A 23064-nucleotide genomic window follows, 5' to 3' on the forward strand; every position below is an offset into this window, starting at 1 on the left:
GCTGTCTTTGAATGACACGAGGAGCTCAATATATCTAATCATCAAAGTAAAGCCCACTGGGAACTGAACTACAGCTGAACTGCAGAGGGTTGCTACTGGATTGCTAGACCCAAAAGTGCTGAGCCACATGCCACTTATTCCTTTGTCTTGGTAGCTTACTATGATTGATACCAAGGACCACTCTCCTCTTGACCATGAAACAATGAAGACAACAGGAATTAGGAAACAGAGTATAGAGATTATATTTTACAATCCTAATTTTTAAATCCGTCAATTCCTGGAGCTCAGTGCAGTAAATTCCCGAGTGCAAATGCTTTTCCAGCTTTCTTTAGGAAGCTATTTTTTTTTCCACCATCCTTGTGCCAGTCTCCTTGATTTTTCTTCCTTGCTCACCCGTCTCCCTGAATCAGCCTTTTCCCAGCACTCCTCCAGCCTCCACACGAAGGCACCACAAGGTCAGCATAGGGCCCTGGAACAGGGCTGCCCCACGCGTCCCTTCTCCTGGCTGGAGGCAGAATGCGCTCTGTTTACAATATGCTTGGTTTCCACTTGACAAGGCCTGGAAGCCACTGTGTATATCTGAACCTACATCCCATAGGTAGAGAGATGTCGAGATGCAGCCCGCTTCTACAGTTAAAGAGCCAGCAAGCTGACAAGGCCTGATGGATGAGCCGATACCGAACACACGTTACATCTGTAACGTGGGAGTTACACCACTCACAGCAACACAAAGCAAAACTCAGCTCAGACGTTACAAGCACCCCCACGCAAACTATGCAAATCTCTTCTTTCATCCGTGATCTCTGCAAGTGACATAGCGCTATGGTAAAATGTTCGGCACTTAAAAGAGTATCTGCAGCCTCTCTGCCACTATTAATAAAAATATTTAATGCTCTTGTTAGGAGGTGCAATTTGATTACTGAACTGTTATCCAACAAATCCTGAAAACAATTCAAAGTGAATTTCCCTAATATGTCTATTTTTCTATCCTGCCAGAAGGGCTGCTAATGAATTTGCTGCTTGAATGAACAGACAGATTGGGAACTATAACTGTGCTGGCCTGGGCAACATGGCACTGGCACCAAAAACCTATTTGTACCCATGAAAAGTTCTCTCCAGAGTATGTATCTCATCCAGAGGTGATTTTCCAATAAAATCAGCCTCGATTATTGCAAGTGCAGGAGCAATCCCTGAGGGAGTATATCAGGCAATTCAATACTAGGAAATGTTGTACTAGGCAAAATTAACCTTGTAGCAGTGTTATTTCCTTTCTTTTGTATTCATCGATCCTAAATGACTGGATTTTTTTTTCCTGTTTCTCTCAAATAGCAGAAGATTTTTTTTTTTTTGTACTTATATTAAAAAAAAAACAACCAAAGAAAAGCACACACGCACACACAAGAAAAACATTTGAAAGTTACCTGTTTTTCTTTTTATCACATATTTTACCACCAAAGTAAAGGGCTGCTTGCTATGTGACAAGCTCTTTTTGAGGGATATATCAGCAAGGATAACAAGGAGAATACTTTGATATCAGAGCACCACCCTTATTCTGTCCTATCTCAATGACCTCACAAGGCAGAGGAAACCCACTATGAGTGCTGCTCCAAAAGTAATGCCTCCTACGTTATGATGTTGGCCTATGACATCAGAGGTGAATGTGATGAGAGGGAAGTAGATGCAATATTCTCCCACCAATATTCTGTTTTTGTTGCTGTGTGACAGTTGGCAGTACAGGGGCAATCTGACAGAATACCATCCGACATGGAAGTGCAAATAAAACAAAGGTGTGCTACTGAATTCCTCCGTGTGGACGTAACAGCACTCACTGGCATCCACTGATGCTTGCTGAATGTGTAGGGAGACCAAACAGTAGATATGAGCAGAGTGAGGGGTGGGTGGTGTGTTTCAGCAGTGGTGACAGCAACTGATGGTCATCTCTGCTGGTGCAGATGTTTATGAGTGTGGTATCTTGTTCATCACTGCTGAAATTGCATCACTGATGGTAGTGACTATACTGAAAAATACTGTTTTGTAGCTGAGAATTTGCTCAGCTACAAAATCTTGTACTCTTTGCATCTATTGTAATTTCCACAGAAATAAAGAGGAGGCATTATTTTAGGAACATTCTACATTTATTACCAAGACAACAAAAGCCAGGACCAAGGAAACCTCAGTCTCCCCTCTCACTCCAGTGTAAAATTAGAAGTTCCAGTGAAGCAAGAGAGCAGACAGAGGGATTCCAATGTCTAAGAGGCTTATGATAGACTCAGTCAAATTCCTCTGCCAGGTAGCTTTGCATTGTCTCAGGAAGGCTCTCAAAGGCAGGAATCTTCATCTGGAGAATATCTATACAGTGCTAGACCCTAAGTAAATTAGATACTCATGTAAGCACACTAAAACTACTTGCTCTCATTATTTTTCTTCCATGAGGACAAAGGTGGCATAGCAGTAAAATTCAAGAGTACATGTGATCTGGTTGGTTCCTGTGTGGGATTCAGGGATCTATTCTGAAGCCAGCAGGCAAAATATTCCCATTCATGCTGGGATCAGGTGTTTTCTTTGATTTTGCTTGTATCTGTTGCTTGGTTGCAATATCTTTGCTCAGAAACACATTTTTAGAGCATAAATTTTGAAAAGATCACAGGTAGTTAGAAAACAGCTGTTACTTACCACGATGCCCAAGGCAAACACTTAGAATAATTGTTTGAGTAAATGCTAAGTGACTTAAAGTTAATAATGAGGAAGACAAGTACAAAGCCTAAAATGACCAACAATACAGCACGAGAATGGGGAGAACCCGCATCCTCCTTTGATCTACAACAAATTGGAAAAAATATTGACCTTGGCTGATTTTCAAAGGAACACATGAGGATAAGAGCTTTTGTTTGGTTCAAACTTTCACTTCATTTTTTTTTTCCTAAAACCTACCAAATCCGACCTACATTTAATCTTGACAAACTATGTCACAACAAAGGTGAGAAAATGTAGTTTTGAAAAGTAACAAAAGTGACCCAGTTAAAGAGAAAATGCATATTTTTGCCCAGCTGCAATAGTCGTGGTAATTTTTACACAAAAGGTCAAGTGGAATATGCATTTCTCAGTGAATAAAAAATATGCTGAAGAAAAGTTTACTCTAGCAATCCAAAGTTGTGTGGTGGCTCCTGAGCAACGACTTTGGCTCAGGAGCTGCAGCCAGTGTGTGTGGTTGGATTCAGCAGTGCTTGGTATTGATGGTGTGTGCTCAGATTTGTAAGAGATTAGATGAATGAGCTCTCAGAGTGTCCCATCTCACTGTCTTGTAAGCAAACGTTGTGCTCACACAGGATGTGTGGCAATTTCACCATCTACTACAAGTTATACAATCAAGTCAGAAACTTTTCACTTCAAAAATACACTGTTCTCTTTCCAGGTACCTGTTGTGGTGGGTAGCCAAAAACCTTCAAAATACAAACAATTCCATATTTCAGACTTAACCGATGTGACTCATTTGCACAACTTAAAGTTCAAACAAACTGCTAGTCAAGTGAATTATAACTTATTATCACAGGCTAGAGACTTTTAATACATTCTGTGGTTGGGATGGGACTGATTTACTGTTTTGGGGCCTGCCAGTTGTTATCATGCATCATTTCCTTAGAAATAAAAATAGCCCTACTGTGGTTATCCTTTGGACTGATAAAAATATATCTAACAAGATGTGTCAGAGGGACAAAATTCAGAAAATAAAGGTAAAATATTAAACAGAGTTATCATTTTATGTCTAAAGCACTATATCTTCCAGCTGCTGTGATGACTTTGGAATAAAGCAAAAGGTACTGCAGAAAAGAAAAAAGATCTAAAGGAGAAATTGAGGTCTGATAAAACCACATGGGAATAGCTGAATTGTCAGAGCTTTGCAAGAGTCAAAATTTACATAAAAATCAGTATTTAGGGATTAGTGTGCTATCATCAAAAAGGATTTAATGTGTGCATTTCTTTGCAAACAGTTTAAGAGCGGCAGTTTTATAATCCATTTCCAACACTAACCTTTAACTTGTAAGAGTAAAATAATCCCTCGCAACATTTCTGGAGTTCACATTTTGCTGAGAAATGTAGCTCCCTAAATAAAACTCTCTGTAAACCAATGTGTTTGGCTTTCATAGTGATACTCCAAGTGCCCACGTCACTGGAAGCTGTGTGCCTGTACAGAGGCAACCATGTGGGCCAGCTTTCAGAACCAGTGGTATTTTGAGTTTGGGCAGTTCTCTGAGGGACCTGATTGCTGGTGCAATAAACTGATCTGATAGACCGAACTCTGCAACTGTGCGGATGCCTAAGTGGACAGACTAGGAGGATCATGGACTAAAGAACATTGTCTATAATTGCCTGTAAGCAGGTTTTTCCCTGGATTTCTGCTGGGGATTTGAGTGCTTTCACATGCTAGACTTAAAGTATTAAAACATAAATATGAATGGATTTCTTTGAGAAATGAATGTGGGCAGGCAGTTTAGGCCCTGTGTTGTAATGGATTTTTAGAGCTAATTCAATTGGTGCTGGCTGATTTAGTAGTTAGACAGATATGGACTAAGGAACGTTTATAAGCAGAGACTAACAAGTGATGGCTGGAAATTGCCTGGGAGTTTCACTGAAAATGAGATTTATAGCAAGTCTTGGCTTTTTGTTTATTTGAATGTGGTTTGATTTCAAGTTCTTTAGCAAATGTCCTTTAGATTCATATATACATCTACTCATATAAATATGCCTGCATAAATGATGCTACGAAGATATGCATGTACATATACACATGCATACGTATATATGGACACCTTCCCATACATAGATGAGAGGTTTTTTTTTTCAACCTACACAACCTTTGTATTTTTTTTCCTACAGCAGATATTGCTGAGCATGAGTACCAGTGTCACACCACCACCTCTGTTGGTTACAAGTGCCTGATCTGACCAGCAAAAACAAACCTTCAGACCCAGCTCAGTGGCCTGCACATTCGACAACAGGAGCAAAAGATCTGTTTATGGTTACCACTATTACAGCATATATTAACTGACCCTCGGAGTCTGACCTGTTTGCCCTCCTGCATATTGAGTCAATAAGAGAATCCTCTGGCTCTGCATGACTTGCTTAGACCTTAGACCTTCCATGCACGTCTACCCAGGAAGGGAAAAACAAGGTGCCATTCCAGCTGGTAAAACAAAGGTATTTTTTTTTAAATGCAAACAGTGGAAATAGTCATTCCTATTCCATTTATAACGAAGGATGAAAAGGCCACAAAAAATACGACTGTGCTTTGCAAATGAGAGGTCAATTGAAATGTCAAGATATCAACAGTTAATGGGTTGCAATTCCAGCAATGGCTGGAACAGAAAATTGTACCAAGTCTGATGGCCTTCTGAGAAGAAGAGGAGTTTTATGGCAGGAAAAAACAATAAGCACCAAAAATCTTTCTGGTTAACAAACATGTGGCTGGTCTTGTCAGTGATGGAAAACAAATATATTTCAAAAATATAAAAAGCAGTAGGATTTTAACATAAGCTATAACCCTAAAACATGAACCTGGCAGTCATTAAGTCTACAGCAAATTTAAACATGTGCAGGTGTTTGGGGGAAATGGCAACGCTTTCTATTGAAGATTTTAAAGCCCTGTAATAGAAGAGAGGATAAAGGACACTCAAGGAAGCCAGAGTTTCCTTTCCCAAAGCAAGAAGTCAATTTGAATATTCTATAGTTCTACAGAAGTTCATGGAGTACAAGAGCTGCTCTTAAAAATATTTGTTTTTTATTAAAAAAAGTATATATATATCTTAAAAAATTATTTAATTCTGCTGTGCTGGATGAAACCAGGTTTTTAACTAAATCATTCTTTCAACTGACTGCATTTTCCCAATGAGTCCCTCTGTCATTTTCATTAGGGAGTGCAGTCTGAAGCTTTTGAGCCAGTTCTCAGTCAGAAGAGCAGCACCATACAAAGAACTCATCTCTCCAATGTGGAAAAGAATAAAAAGAAACCAGTTATCTTCCTAACCACTGCCTCCATCTGACTGACTGCCTCAAAGTCTTCCTTTCCCAATTGCCTTTGGTTGCTTTAGCTCAGTGGACTCACACTCTCAGAGGGAAAACAGCATTATTAATAGTGGCTTTTGAGTAGGAAAACTCCTTGGTCTACACAGTAGAGAGACGTCGTATCATGAATGAGAAATAGCAAGTAATCTTTTGTTCTTTTGAATGACATAGCTACTTGCATGTATTCCTATGAGGAAAAGGGTTTTAAATAAACAAAATACAGTATTTTTTCAAGCACTGTAGTGTTCAGTGCTACAGGATGCTGTGGGGACAAAAGGTACAAACAGATTTTAAATGAGATTTTGCATGAAGAGTAAGTGCATTGGTAACTCCTAAACACAGGATGTGAGGTGATGGAAGTGTGAACTGTTGTGCACAGGAAAATGTGAGATCTTCTGCTTTGAAGGTTGCTTCTCTAATTTCTGTCCTTTCCCCACATTCTGCCACTGGCAGTAATAAAGTACCAAGCTAGCAGACCTTCAGACTACATTAGTGTACAGGCTGCCAAGCAAAGTCTATTTGTACTTGAAAGCAAGGCTTAACCCTGACTGTGCTCAGATCTGATAGGATCCTGCAGCTTGACCCACTGAGCCAAGGGACAAGTGATTTGGTCAACTCAACACAAATATGATGCCTTTTGGCTCCTAGGCTGATATGGGCTTTCATTGCCTACCTAGGTCTGGAAAAAAGCCTGAGAACTGTGATCATCAGCTGGATTTCAGAACAAGGCTGCTATTGAATTTTAATGAGAATCCAAATCACAGAGTATATAATAGATTATTTCCTCTGGATATGTCGTAATTGAAAACAATTTCTCATGTAACAGCTCTTTAGAAATCAGAAAGTGTCCACAGGGTAAACTTGGTTAAGTAATGTTACTTCTTTCAGACTCAGGGATGGGAACAGCATGATAAGGACTAGCAAGTAAGAAAGCATCTAGGACTTTGCATACAAGAAATCCCTTCCCTGCTACTGTCTGTCAGTATAAATATGGATAAAGTCTGTGATGGACAGCAAGTGCTCCTTTTATGACAGAGGAAGAGGAGTATAAAATAAGTTAAAGTTAATAGAATCTGCAGTTGTAGGGTGACTCTGATGCCACATATGACAGAAGAGGGTCTTATGCTTTTGGAGAAGTAATTGCATTATTTTCACCAAAAAAAGTCAGTTCAGCAGGCGCAGAGACTTCCCAGCTACTTTCTGTGTGCTTCTTAATAGTAGTAGTATGTTAGATGAGGCTACCATATATTAAGATGAGTTTCTCTGCATGTGTTGTGTCTTCTTGCTGTGCTATAAACAACATGCAACTGAGATCATGCCTTCTGAAGAAATCAAATGCCACCTGCATTCCTCTGACCTTCAGGAAGTTTGTATAACTGATATGAACCAGATTAACTGAGTCTAAGCACCTACAAACTCTCGGATAGTAAGAAATCAGTTGCGTAACTGCCTAATTGAACCGTAGAAGGAAAACTTCCTTGGTTTTCTTTTTCCCCTCCTGAAGTTTTAGGCAATGGAAGGATTCAACAAAATAAATAGTAAGTAAGCTTCCCCTATACATGAAACCTGCAACATTAATTAGAGGGCAAGATGTACGAGAAGCAGCTGAGCTCCCATGGTTTGTTCAGTCCAGAGAAGAGGAGGCTGAGGAGAGGTCCCATGGCAGCCTGCAGCCCCTCACAGGGGAGGGCAGCACTGACACAGGATCACAGAACATCTTGGGCTGGAAGAGATCTGAGATCATCCAGTTCCAACCACCTGCCATGGGCAGGGTAGCCAACCACTAAATCAGGGCCCATTCAGCCTGACCTTGAACATCTCCAAGAATGGTGCACCCACAGATTATCTGGGTAGCAATGCCAGGGTCTCACCACCGTCTCAGTGAAAATGTATCCCCTGGCAACTAACTTAAATCTCTCCTCTTTTAGTTTGAAAACATTCCCCCTTGTTCTATCACTGCCTACCCATGTAAAAAGTTGATTTGCCTCCTGCTTTAAGTACCTCCCTTTAAGTACTGTGAGGCTGCAATGAGGTCTCCCTGGAGCCTTCTTTTCTCCAGGATGAACAAGCCTGTCTCCATCAGCCTATTCATAGGTCAGGTGCTCTGAGCATCTTTTTGACCCCAGATCTCTGCTCTCATGTGACAGCAAAAGGACCCAAGGGAAGTGTACAGAACGTGTCAGATGAGAGTCTGGGTGTTAAGAAGTTCTTCACCAGGAGGTGGTTGGGCTTGGAACAGGCTCTACAGGGTCACAGCCCCAAGCTGCTGGAATTCAGGGAGAATTTAGATACGGTTCTCAGAGATAAGGTTTGGATTTTGGGTGGTCCTGTGTGGAGCCAGGAATTGGATGTCGATGAATCTTTTGGGCTCCTTCCAACTCAAGATATTCTATGGCTCTGCGATTCTAATAACCAAGCAACAAAAGCAAATAGACTATTTCTAAAATAATCTTTGTTGTGTTCCTTAACTAGCATGCTCAACTGTGGTACTATTAAGACTGAACTAGGGATATTATGAAAACAACAGTCTTTAAAAGGGAATTATTTCTGATTCCAGGTTTGGGAAATAAGAACTATGTCAGAGCAACATAAAAACAAGGCAGTTTTTAATGCTAATGACAACAGATAATATGTATTTTTATATATTTATATACATATACATATATTGTAACAGATGTCAAATGCAGCTAGATTCAATTCAACTTATTAGTGCATGGCTTTTAGCCAAAAGCAATTTACATTTGCAGAAGTGTACTATCACATATGTCTTAATAAAAGAAATGTGTTTTGAAAAATGAATGTGGTAAGTCACATATGGCAGAAGGAATCTGTACAGCTTTCAACCCTTATGACAATGGAAGCTACCAACTTTATTTTGCATAGCTGAAGAACATTAAAATTCAAACAAAATTCTCTTTCAGATTTCAGAGCTACAAAAGCAACAGCGCTAAAAGCTAGACATGCTTGAGGCATACTTAGTGAGGCTGTGCTGCTCGTATACCAGGGCTGCTCCGAAAGTAATGCCTACTATGTTCTGATGTTAGCTCATGACATCAGAGACAGCTGTTGGTGGAATGGCAGTAGAGGCTGAACCCTATCCAGCAATACTCCTTTGCATTTTGTTTCTGTGTGAAAGACGGCAGCGAAGGGGCAGTCTGACAAAATGGTGTCTGACATGGAACAGTGTAGGGAACAAAGGTGTGTCAATGAATTCCTCCATGAGGAAGAAAGTGGCACCCACTGGCATTCATAGACACTTTGCTGAATGTTGATGGAAACCACAGTGCTGTGAGCACAGTGCTGTGTTTCAGCAAGGACAAGAGTGATCAAGTGATCACCTCCACTTGGGCAGATGGCCAGTGTCCCCAGGGATCCATCTTTGGAGTGGTGCTGTTTACCATTTTTATCAATGACACAGCAAACTCAGGTTTGCTGATAACACCAAGCTGAGTAGTGTAGTTGACAGAACAGAACAAAGGCATCCAGAGTGACCTGGACAGGCTGAAAAAGTGGGCGCATGTGAACCTAACGAGGTTCAACAAGCGCAAGGTGTGGCACTTGGGTTGGGACAATCTCAGATATAAGCAAAGACTGGGAGAACTACTTGAGAGCAGTCCTGTGAAGAAAAACTGGGGTGTCCTAGTAGACAAAAAGATGGACAGGAGCCACCAGTGCACTCGTAGCCTGGAAGGTAAACAGTATTCTGGACTGCATCAACAGAGGGTTAAACAGTAGGGAGAGGGATGTGATGAGGTAATTGTCCCTCTCTACTCTGCCCTCATGAAGCCCTATCTAGAGCACTAGGTACAGGCCTGGGGCTCTCAGCTCCGGAAAGAACAGGTCCAGAGGAACCATATAGATGCTCAGAAGGCTGGAGAACCACTCCTACAAAGAAAGACCAAGGGAGATGGGCTGGTTTCACCTGGTGAAGAGCAGGCTCAGGGGAGATCTCACTGAACTTTAAAGGCAGTTTATAAGCAGGAGGGAAATCAACTTTTTACACTGCTAGGTAGTGATAGGACAAGGGCAAACCCAAGCCATTCTATGATTCTGTGATCCTATAACTTTCAGAGCAACCTATGTAAATGTAATCTATGTCTACAACTGCTATTTTAGAGATGCTATTTTTGCTTTTGCCCTAAGAGGTAATATTTTAGCATAAAATTGTAATTGGATACAGGTAACTTAAATAGTTACATTTCACTCAAAAATGAGGCAGATTTATCAGCTGTTCATTATACAGACTGTAATTAATATGTATTACAGATTCCCTAGGGTACTAATTGAAGCTGCAACCATGAATACAGTCAGAGAGAAGTAAAACAACCATTTGGGGGAAAAAGACATGGTGAAATATGCACATGTAGGTGGAAGGAATCAGGCTGTCCATCTGGCCTTCTTCCATTTCAAAACATTATTCTTATTTAAGGCCCATAAAATAATTATTTAGCTTAAATCCCCCACTTCTGTACACCCAAATCTTTTTTACAGAGTAATTGGGCATCAGTATCACACATATGCTATTTAATGACTGCAAAGCTCAATATCTTTGTCTCACTTGGGGAACTCAATTTAGTTGAGCCATTCCTGAGAATTTGACCCAAAATATTAAAAAAGTGAATTAATGAAAAATGACTGCTTCGGAGTTGTTCCCCAGGACTCTCATCACCTTACAGCTCCTCGATTCTCTAGAAGATGAACTGAAATCACAGCTCATTTCATACTTTCTATTAAACAAACCACCAGGTAACAATGACTTCAATTCAGCTTGCACTGAATTTGAACTAGCCCTACAGGCAAGAAAGGTCTCTTGTCACATTAAAAGTTTAATGTGCTACCAAGTCCCCACTGCATCCTATTTCTAATTTTTATCAGATTAAATGAAACATAAAGAGAGAGTGATTTATGACTATCTTGCATCTTGTCTAATCACTCCAAGGAGTGCTCGTACACATCTTGTGTTCACTTTATAAGGTATAAATGACTGTACATGATGGAAACCCAGTGAGAGGTCAAACTGTATTCTTTTGCCATGTGTGCTAAAACACAGTGATTTGCAAGTTCTGTCAGTGCATGTTCTTACAAATACTAAACCACTGTAGTCCAAAACCTGCATGAGAAGCAGACTACAGTGAAAACAAGAACATTTACTCTGTCTCTAACAGGAATATACAGTTACTGGGATTTAGTTAAACTGCAATGATCACCTATTGAAGCTAAAAATCTGTGTTTTATTGGTGCAGGAAAGCCCATTAAGACTGGAACATCTGTTATTTAAAGAGAATCACTGATGTTGGTAGCTTTAACTGAAAATGCCTTTTCTCAAGGAGCCAGGACATCTATAAAGCAACTTTCTTAATTCAATAATAAACGGTTGAGTGTTGCTGCTAGTGCCCTAAGATTTAAGAACTTTTCATGAAATGCCCTGGAAATTGCTCCCTGGTAGCTTGCTCATACTTCATAGAGGCCAACTGTAAAGAGCAGAAACATACATCTGTGTGTGGTGTGAGAAAGACACACATAGCAAGTGAGAGAGCACTTAATCAACAGGATGGCAAAGCCTTGATACACAGGTGCAAAATATTCCCATGTGTCTAGAAATCATTTGGCATATTCCTAGTTACTTCCCTCCTGTCAGACCTTCTCAAGGATTGCAATTAAAAATCGTAATCTTTTTAGCATGTACAAACCTCCCCAAGGCTAGGAGCGCTATGTATTGAGTATGACTGTGATATTTTTTGGCAGCTATTCATAGACAACACATTAATTTATGGAAACTGGATGAATCCTGGGTAGCGCAATCATTAGAGACACATGAGAAATCAAAAGCTTTCCTCAACAATACTGACTTTCTAATAGCTATTGTTAGGGGCAATCTGAATTCCATTTTCTCTTTTACTGCCCTCCTTCCTGTGTGGCTTTTTAGTGATTGTACACAAGAAGTTCATTCAAGTTACATTTTCCAATAGATAAAATAATAACTTACTTTACAGGAATGTTTCTCAATTTTGTCTTTTCAGCAGCCTGTAAACAGAAGAGGGGTGGGGGAGACAAACAATTACACAACACAACTAAGCACAACCAACCTGCACCCAAGCGCTGACTACTGGATGCTCTTCAGAAGAGCACATTGACACATGGCTGTGGCCAGGGCAGAGGGAACGTGTCTTCAGTAGCTGGCCCCTTTCAGGGTCTTGAACACTTCTGCCCAAGTTTGTGATATGAGTGTGGCTTGTTTGTTTTCAGTGGCTATCATTGTTGAGGAACATTACTTCACTTCCCATTCTGAGTCTGGCCTCCTTTGTCACAACTTATCTGCCCGTACCCAGAATAGGAACAACAACAGGAAAAATTAAAGGGAAGAGCAGATTCTGTTTCCAAAACAGTTTTTATTTGCCAACAACAGAAAGGGCAAGGGATGACCAAACGTTCGGATCAATTTCCTCTCGTGAAACCTTTGAGAAAACACACTCAAATCATCTAAATGAGTAAATCTTTGGCCCTCTCAGCCTGCACCACCTCAGACATAGAGCCTGGTTCCAGTTTATTGCTGAACCCATTGATCTGTGTACAGTTCATTTATCATTCATGAAAAGAGCCAGTGATCTTCACAGTATATTAGAAGAAACAACTCAGATCATCTGTCAACGGCCCTCTTATTTCTGTTTCCCTCTCCATGGGGATTTCATCTTCTTCGATTTTTCTTGAATTAAAATGTTGCTAAGCAACACAGTGAGGAGCACTGATGGCAGAGACATGCCAGTCTATCACACTGGTTAAATGGCTCAAGATTTTAGTGGAGGATTTTAGATTTTTTTTTTTAATGTTTCTGTAGCATAATTATGTAATCTAAACCAACCTTGCATCACCTCTCAATTTTTCAGAATAGGTAAATAACATTTTGCCACGTGCTGTTCCCTGACATTTGTCAGCAGTGTAGCGCAGAGTTTAGTTAACACACTTCACTGACCACAAGTCAGGTGGTTAACTATAAATTTTTTTAATGTCCTTAAGCAATTACAATCTCCGTTGACAAGCACTCAACAGATAACAATTCCAAACATACATGAACAAGCAAACAGTATTGGCAAAGCACACAACAATTAACATGCAAAAAGGGGGATGGGTGAGAGTGGGATGTGTACTTTCAGTTTTCCATGAATCACCGAGTAATGGAGTCTGCTGATTCCCCTAAGGCATGTTACTAGACAGAATTCCTTGGGTGAGGGCCGTAACCAATATTCCCGGGCCAGAAGGGAGATTTCTAGATATTGTTAGGGAGCATAATATGACCTGATGTTTGCTGGTTTCAGTCCAGCTGAGAGGGGATCCCACTCAGTAGTGGCCCCTGTGCTGTTTTATACTCTGCTAGGGTCTGGTCTCTGCTGATATTGTTACTTAATCACCATGGTGCACGCTGCTTCTGCTAAACGGGGTTAGTCCGATAAGCTGTGCTAGGCTTGTCTCATGGATGAGGAAGGAAAGCCTCTCCTGGGTCCTACAGAAGGTAGTTGCACTTCTTTATTTAAGCCTAGAGGCACGAAACCATATCTGTGAGTGTGGTTCTGTTTCACCATAGCACTGCTTTGTGTTGTATAATCAAGGCACACATTTGCTACTAATCCACCAAGTTGGTGCTGGGCCAGGCTCTTGACATTAGCTAGGCTGAGAGTGGGAGGGCAAAATCAAGCTCCCCAGAGATGCAACCACCACAGGCCATGCACCAAGAGGGTGAACAGGAAGACTAGGCAGAAAACCGCTACCAGACCTTTGCCTGGTCCTGTTTCTCCTCCTTTCACCCAATTATGCTTTTCCCCTTCTTCAGCGTGCCTTTTGAGGAGAGTCCCACACATTTTAGTGCAGGAGGGTTTGAGACATCACCTTCAGATAAACTAGTGCTTTGTGCCATTTCAGGAAATTCCTTCTAGCATTCACAGAACCAGACTATAACAGATTTATATGTGGGAAGCAGTCAGATGATTAGTGAAATTAGAAGCATGGGTCATGGGGAAAGGCAGAAGACAACTGAGCCATAAACTTACTACACAAAGGAAAGTTTCACTACTCAATTACCTGTGGAGATATTTTTGTAAAGCCTACCAAAAATTGGACAGAAGAATTTCGGTGATTTTTTAACCTCTGCTATGCTTGGAAATAAAACTGTTCCCACATAGGAACTGCTAATATTAGCATTCCTGAAAAATGATCACATAAGCCCATGAGGAATTAAATTCCTTATGAAAACTGACTAACTTTTGAATCCTCTGGGATCTGCACAATTGGGTTCCAAATTTTGCCATAATTAGCTCTCCTTTGGGCTCTACAATAGGACTAGTTTATCAGAATATCTGCTATTTTGGCTCTTTTGCCTCCAATCACTACAAAGATAAAATCTTTGTTTAAATCTGTGGAAATCCTGAATAATAACTTTAAGCTGGGGAGAAAGAATTAAGGCTTGTGACAGTTGGCAAGGAAAAACAACAATACCCTGGGTTGGCTCCCAGAATGTGAAGAAAGATGCATTTGTTTCACTTGGATTACATTTTTAATTTAAAGCATAAATTGATGAAGGTGTGATGGCAAAAATTTTTTTAGTTGTACAGTACAGATGCTAAATAAAACACTTGAAACTCATGAAAAACTGAAGTTAAGATTGCATAAAAGCATATTATGTACCCAAACCAATTATGATTTCTCAAAGAAGCCTATAAATGAAATTGAATTCCTGTCTCATTAGTGAAATAGTGTGAGTTGTGCATCCTTCCAATGAAACTCTCCCAAATCTTCATTTTTTTAGCTGTCACATGCAGACACAAAGTCAAAAAGCATGTTATTAAGGAATATTTCTAAATAATAAACTACATGTAACAAGATGCAAATACTTCATTTAAAATGGATTAAAACATCACTGAAAACTACATTTCAGTTCCCCAATCCTCCCATTAAATGTCAAGTTATAGTCCCCTCCTGCGAGGAACTAGAATTATTTTTAAAGTTTATAAAGATCCTTTCACTATGGCAGAATATTTTGACTGTGCAGTGACAGTTCCATTTGGTCCAGATACCAAATATCTGGACTACAAAAATTCTGAGTTCAGGCAAGTGAAACATGCATCTAAATCTCATATTGGCTTTTTTTCCTTCTAAATTATTCAAAAGTCACTACAAAAAATGGATATCAAAATACAAACAAGGAAAATAAAACAGAAGAGCAAAGAGTGTCTAGGATCAGAAGTAAATACTAATGCAGTCAATTCTAATATAAAGTGAAGCAGAGGATATTCAGGAATGCATGTGCGTGATGGTATGAGTTAAACTGTTTGCATGAAAGATTAAAGAAGATGAAGTTATTTCAGATAGTGACAACTGGCAATGTGAAAGTCATGGAATATTAAAGAACGGAGTCTAAATTGGGCATTTGATTTTTGACTACGTAGCAATGTTGATGTTTACTCTAAAACATGGTAGCTTCAGGAACAAGGAATTACATAGGTACATTCTGACACATATCTCAGATTTTTACATTAATAATTTTTCATGTTTCCCCTTGTATTACTGGGAGAAGGCACTTTCCTAGCTCTTAAGAAAAGGCACACTGTGGGGAGACTGTTGTCCACACATATGTTCACTCCTGTAGAGTTTTAGCAAAATAATCTGGTATTAAATGTGGAGGCTGGCGGCCCTCCTGCAGCAGGAGGGTTGGAGCTTGATCATCCTTGAGGTCTCTTCCAATCCAAGCCATTCTATGATTCTATGATATTGCAAGTTCTCAGGTTAATCTACAGAGTAGCCTAGTTCAATGTTGGATGATAGAGCAACTGGTCATTTCCTATTTCAGATGATGCAGTTTGCCTCTGAGTAGGAACGTGATGTTAAACACAGCACACAGTATGGCAGGGGTACTATCTGACGCAGAAATGCTGAATGCCTTCTGCTTTTATTTATCTTGCAGGTGCTGCTTATTCATTTTTCAAAGCATATTTGTTGATACATCATGAGCACTCCCAGTGGCAGAAGATAAAGAAAGGCAAAATCAAAGTGACATTGAGTAACTCTACATATCAAGCTTTGATGCAGAAGCATATTGTTTGAAAATATTTGGTGTACAGCAGGTCTGTCAATTAGAGCTAATTATATTTCTCTGATCAGGAAGAATGCAATCTTGTTTTAGGCGGGTTTCTTTGAAATGTATGACTTTTATATAACTTCATTATAGGAAAATACTTCTCCCAAATTACTTTTTTGCTGGGCTGCTCAGCTATTGACTTTAAATTGTCTGCGTTGAGTAGTTCTCTCTGCTTTGATAATTAACTTTTGATCATTACTGAATTTAGCAGCTCTTGTCAGATGTGTTCATAGCCATCCTCCTCAAACTATTTCAGTGTTCAGCGCCTTTAATCTTTGGACAAAATGATTTCATTGAGCCCCCATCAGCTTTGCTACTCAGTTAATAATTCCTCTTTCTCATCTTCACGACTAAGTTTGATTTGTTTTAGACTTGATGCAAGCTTTTGATTATTAATTTAAGATATTTCAAAGACAAATATATTATAAAAGTTATTTTCTACCTTAGATTCCTAGGCTTTACAAGTAAGAAACTGGTTCTAACTCCACATTATTTCTGAAACTTAATGTACTAAAAGTACTATCTTGAAATAGAGTAGGCAGGATTCTCCTAAGTCGTGATAAATGTACACTGAGAAGGAAAAGATGATGCAAAAGAGTGGCATGAAATTGGGCTGGTATAATGTAACATTCAATAGGTGTTAAGAGAATTACATCATGGGACTTTTGTTAACTTTGAGCTTGAAAATGTGCGTTAAAATAATTTAGGATGACTAGAAAATAGAAGCAAGAATGAACTAGACAATCATTGCACTGTAATTCATGATTTCCTTTCCTCCTCCCCCCCCTCCAATTATGATTTTTCTTTAGGAACTTATTTCAACAGTTGACTGTAGTAATGAATAAGAAAAAAAGATTCTGAAGAACACATAAAAAGCAGTAAGATACAGAGGATCATTCATTGGAGAGACTTTGCCTGGAGATGTTCTTCTATGACTTTTATAACTGTGAAAGACTAACCCCAACCCCGTGAAAGACTTCTACTCCATATTTCTTCTTTATATGTTACATTACTCTCGATTTTGGTAGGACTTGTTCAAGAATTATTTGCACTGTGCTTTATTTGTGTAGCGTGAATACACCCACAAACTTATTTCATTAGCAGATATTTAAGCATGATACAAAAGAGCTAACACAGGAACAATGTCTGGCTGCTTCTAGGTTGTGCACAAGAACCACAGAAGGGGAAAAATGACACTTTTTCTTCATGACTGTCAGTCACCAGACTGACTTTTGAAAAGAAAGAACCAGAAAAAGTACTCCAGTCAGTACATGTTTCCTGCATCACAAAGGCCTGAGAAGAATAAAGCCACAAGAGGCCAGCTCAAAAATATCAGTGCAAAATAATTGGAATTGTTGAAGGTAAACTAGATTTTTAGAAAAGCTTTAAAGGGGAAATGTCTGCTCTCCAAAGAAAATTAATATTTCCATTGCAGAGTTGAAAATCCAGTATTTGAAGCACTTGATTTTACAGAAGTGAAGTTTGAAAATGTCAGTATTTTTTAAGAATGCCTCCTTACAGTCTTGATTCAGAAGTACTGATAGACACCTGAGAAGGCAATTGCTGAGCCTTGAAGAGTCTCTTCGCCTGAGACAGATGGCACTTCAAGCCATTGAATCGTGAGAGCAGAAGGAGACAGGCCTCCATGCTTTAATTTTTTTTCCAGAGCTGTTGCAAACCTAATTTGCATTCACCTCCTAGTTTCTAACCAGTTCTGTATTTCCAGATGAATATCTAAGCAACTCAACACATATTTATATTCCACCATGCTGTTCTGTCTTGTGGGTCAAGAAGAGACACCTCACAGACTCAGCTCAACAATCCAATAAAAACAAAGACACTCTTCAAATTTGTTGATTTGTAGCAGACTGTAGATTATCACTTGTCTTGGATATTATACTATGCACTTTTATTTGTACAGAATATGTCATCTATGATCCTGACTGCTCTGTATTGTGCACTGATTCTGTAATGACACGATTAGTTCTGTCTATGACTTCCTGTGCTTGTAGCAAACTAAACGTCTAGAACTGTGCTGGGAAACATGAACCTGAACGTGAGGACTGAAGAATTAATATGTATTGGTGCATGCATAAATGTGTGGCTTGTTCTTCTTTACTTTTTTTCTTTTTTCTTTACTTCATTGGTTACACTCTCCTCTATTTGTCCCCTAATGTCAACAGAGGAGATTGTATTTCCTTCTTGCTAATTGTCTCTGACATGAAGTTAGCAACCTCATATTTGAAATTCTATGCGTGATGTTCTAGGTCAACTCCACCTTGAGGACAAAAAGCGCAATATTATCATATGTAGGAGCAAAAACAATGATGAAGATACTTTCCTCATTATATTTTTAGAAAATGAGTACACTTCCTTCAAAAGCAAAACACATAGGATGGTTCATTTGAGATTCATTTTTTGAAATAACAAGTCATCGTGCATATTATCTCTGCACATCAGCACTGTTCGTTGGACTCTTGTTGTGTCTTAATTACAGAGAACATTTCATCACTGCTTTTGGCAATTTAGTAATCTTTCTGGCTTTACCAAGAGACACTCAAGAATACTTAGGGTAAAATTTTACCAGTAGGAAATTTAATTTCAGCTGGCATAGCAGAGGCCAGGTAAAATTAAAAAGAGTTTAAGTGAGCAAGTCTAAAACAGTTGTCTCTGTGTTAGGAGTTAACTGCATCCACAAAGAGAACTGCTTTGAATTGAGAAACACTGTATTTGGGCATCTGTCAGTATTCTTCCCCAAATCTGTTTACATCATGCCAGTGGTCAAAACCAAACTAAGTGTGTAATTAAAAATGTGACCAATTCCCATCCTTGACATACAATTCCATATTAAGAAAAGCCTGGACTTAAGAATCATTGTATCTTGACGGTAGAAGTGAAACAGTATTTACATTTCCAAAAATGTTTTTCAAGAAAATTGCTAAGTGTACAAATTTTTACTCTTTCATAAAAAAAAAAAAAAGACATTATAAATTCTATCAAGTCAATTTCTGTAGGACTATATTCTAAAGCATTTTCAAGTTCCTTTACAGATGCGAATTAACTCTCAGAACATCTCATGAAACCCAGTACATTTAAATGGTCTCACAACACCAATTTGGTCACTGTTGAGTGCTGAGGTACAGAACAGAGCTCCTTACTAAAGAGATGCTTGATTTTTCGTAAGAATTGTTCTATCTGAACCAAGTTGGAAAAATTATGATAAACAGGACTGGTTGGAGACCGGTGGTAGAAATCATCTGGACAAACTTAACTCCCACAGGTTCAGGGACCCTGATGGGAGGCATCCACGAGTGCTAGGCAGCACTCCATCAATCATGATGCAGAATGGGAATGGTACCTGAGGACTGGAAGAAGGCCACTGTCACTTCAGTCTTCAAAAATGGCGAAAAGGAGGACCTGGGAAACTATAGATCTGTCAGCCTCATCTCCATCACAGAAAAGGTGATAGAATAGCTCACCCTGGAGGCTACCTTTAAGCATGGAGGATAAGAGAGGTGATCAGGGGCAGTTCACATGACTTCACTACAGGAAAATCATGCTTAGCCAATGTGATTAGCCTTCTGAGACAGAATGACAGAAACTGTGGGGAGACAAGTGGATGTCGTCTACCTGGATTTCAGCAAGGCTTTCAATACTGTCTCCCATGACATCCTCACACCTGAGACTGTTCAGCCTGGAGAAGACTGAGAGGCGATCTTATTAATTTGTACAAATATCTTAAGGAAGGGCATCAATGGGATGGGCCAGGCTGTTTTCTGTGGTGCCTGGCAACAGGACAAGAGGCCATGGGCTCAAACTCAAACACAAAAAGTTCTATCTGCACATGAGAAAAACTTCTTCATTGTGTGACTGAGCACTGGAATAGGCTGCACAGAAAGGCAGTGGAGTTTCCTTCTCTGGAGATATTAAAAACCTGCCTGGATGTGATCCTGGGCAATGTGTTTTAGGTGATCCTGCCTGAAGCAGGGAGGTTGATCTAGATGATGCCAAGTAGTCTCTTCCAATGTCTACCATTCTACGATTCTGCAACTCTGAGAAGTACTTCTTTAAGAAAAAAAAAAATAATCTGAATTGAAATTCTAGTTATACACAACATTTCTTAGTAAATAAGTTGTTACAAATTCATTACAAAAACCCAGGCTTAGCAGATGACTAATCCTACCTTGAAAATGTAAAATATTTAGCTGTGAACAAAATGTAGTATTGTATTCTTATTTATTGATGGGTTCTCTTCAAATGTGTGTTTGATTCAATATCCCAGAAGTCTAATAAAACAAAAAATCCATTACTTGCTGGGCTTACTCTACACCCATGTATGTTATCATCACATGATAAAGTATCTTGAGAATGAAAAAGATACAGAAAAAATGGTCAAGAAAAATTTACAAGAGAAGCAAAAAAAATAAGTCTTCTCAAAAATTTCCTAATGAAAGAAGGAGAAAAATAAAGAAATTCAAATAATGTCTTGGAACTTCATTGTGCAGGTGCAGACACTCCCTACCATTGGTGTATTCCTTGTTTGTCCAGGTCTAACAAAATGACTAAAATTATTTGTATCTATCTCGATCTCTGAGACTTATCTGAACAAGTGCTGATGTTTTGAAGCCTTATAATGAAATGTACTTTTGGTGTGCATCTAATTGCTACTTTCGCAGCTTTTGTGTGTGTTATAACTTTCTTCGCCAAAATGGAAAGGAGGTTAGGCAAGTGTCTCTGAAACAGCCCCTCTACTTCAGTTCCTTTACAGTTTATACCTTTAGATTCTTTACAGTGGCAAAGTTCTTTAACTCATTCCTCCAGGATTCCAATCTATCCTAAGTTTTGTCCCTACTCTTAATGAAGAATCTCCCAGATTTGAGAAGCAAAAGGGCTGAGTCAAAGAGTACCAGCACTGGTGGTGCTGGAAAGGTGTGTAATGATGTTGCTATTGTTCATTTGTTCGTGCTGTTTGTTTTTTTCTCCTATACAGGATTTTAAGGATTTTAGTTTATACTGAACATGAAATTTACCCTGAATATTAAATCAAATAGGCAGTAGAAGTAAACACACATAAAATAACTCTTTGCTACCCGTGGTCTGGTTTACCATATTGCTCAAATGACTTTGCCGAGTAGCACAGCTCTGAAAATTACACATATTGTATTGCCATGAAGAGTGGTAGCTTTGTAAAGCACACATGTTCTGTGGGAGAGAAGCAGGCCCAAGCCTGCAGTGTCACACTGTGCTTCTTCAAGCCTGCCCCTACATGTGAGTAGGAGGTCTGTTCTTGGAAGATTCATCCTGATGGTACAAAATGAAGTACCTCCAACCCCAACAAACCTTTCAGTGGCAGATGCATTCATCGTAAGAAAAATTAGGGTGTTTAGTTCTCATTACCATTCTCCTCCTGGAACTCCTCCAGAGGAAATCAACTTTCAGTTCCTCTTCCCTTATTCTAGCTGACAAGTTAATTACTGGATTTATCACGCCCTTTTCATCACCTACTTCTACACTTGTTCTGGCCACCTATGAGTCCCTCTGTCGAGATATTTGCAGCCCCCCAGCCTTAAGCGAAGACTAGTGCTACATTCTACTAGTGTGAAAAACTCCAAAGAGTTCAGATTTTGAGGTTCACATACATAGTTGTCTGGGCTTTTACATAAGAGCAATGCTGCAGATGGCCAGTATAGAAAAGCCAGACAATTTCTTTACCAAAATGCTTTGCAGAGCATGCATAATAAAAAATCACACTCTCCTTTTGAGGAGAAATAGAAGATAAATGTTTCCTGTGTGGTTGGATTAATGAGTGTTGAGCACCTAGACGGCCCACAGATACCACAGACCTCAGATTTATTTTTATAGGACAGTACAGTCAAGTCTGGCTTTTCCTTAACAACAACAATATTGTTGTCAATCAATTATCTCAGCTGTTGCTGCCTTTGCTTTCTGCCAAAACAATGCAAGACTTTTGCATAAGTGGCATGTGTATGCCAAAGGACTTGGGGAAATGTATTTTTCTCCGTGATAATAATAAAGTCTCCTTTATAAAAACATATGTGCACAGGCATGTGTGCACACACAGTGTATGTGATCCATCCTGAGGACTGAAAGCTGTACCTCCCTCTTCCCTCCTTTTCCCAAAAAGCTGGCAGATCTCCAATGTATGGGCCTTATAGCTCTGCTCAGGAAAAAAACGGTATTTCCACCTCTATTTAATTAGTGATAGAGGCACCAGGTCTATGTCTAAAGCTTTTCCTTGAGGTGAATGATTTCTAGTGGCACAGCTGACAGTTTGGTTGCTTCAGGCTAGTGGCATGAAAAACTAAACCTATGAAATGCAAATGCTTAAGAGAGCGCTGAGGGGCCTGCTTATTTGTGGGAATGCGAGGAGAGAAATTCTTGCAGCCGTATTTATCCTTTTCAACAAAGGCATTTCAGTCTTGGCTAGAGCTGCTCACCTTCCAGTATTTTCCTTTTTGCATTATTTTCTCTACTGCGGTAGAAAGTTTTTTAGCATACCAGGCAACCCATGGGAAAGGCAGCTCAGTGGAAGGGATGGGGCTTCTCTAGTTCTTCCAGTGCAGATGCATGCAACTGAGGTAAGACTATGCCTGCCATCTGCAGGGGCAACCTTCTTGTTGTTGATCTACAGAACTGTGCAGTCTACAGCAACCATTCCTCCTGAGGGCTGTATTAATCCCTGTCCCCAATGAGAGATGACCTCCGCAATAACAACATGTGCAGAAACAGTTACACGAGATTCTTTGAGTCTGAAAAAGTGAAAAGCCTTTGATAACACCATACAGTTTAGTGGTGTGCCATGTTCTCTGCTCATAACTACATCAAGTTCACCTCAGATCCCACAGCAGCTGCAGAAA

At 39.5% G+C, this 23064-nt stretch overlaps 1 protein-coding gene across 2 annotated transcripts in view; it reads right to left on the minus strand.

The window, feature by feature from the left end:
* The window catches only part of AFF2 (ALF transcription elongation factor 2), a 335533-nt gene that overhangs the window by 62836 nt on the left and 249633 nt on the right, over positions 1–23064 (minus strand). For both annotated transcript variants that reach the window (XM_048959912.1, XM_048959911.1), the window contains exon 9: positions 12047–12084. In XM_048959912.1, the coding sequence (XP_048815869.1) occupies positions 12047–12084 (38 nt within the window). The remainder of the gene's footprint in view (positions 1–12046; positions 12085–23064) is intronic.

The sequence above is a fragment of the Lagopus muta genome, chromosome 13 (genome assembly GCF_023343835.1).
Source record: "Lagopus muta isolate bLagMut1 chromosome 13, bLagMut1 primary, whole genome shotgun sequence".
NCBI classification, from domain to species: Eukaryota; Metazoa; Chordata; class Aves; order Galliformes; family Phasianidae; genus Lagopus; species Lagopus muta.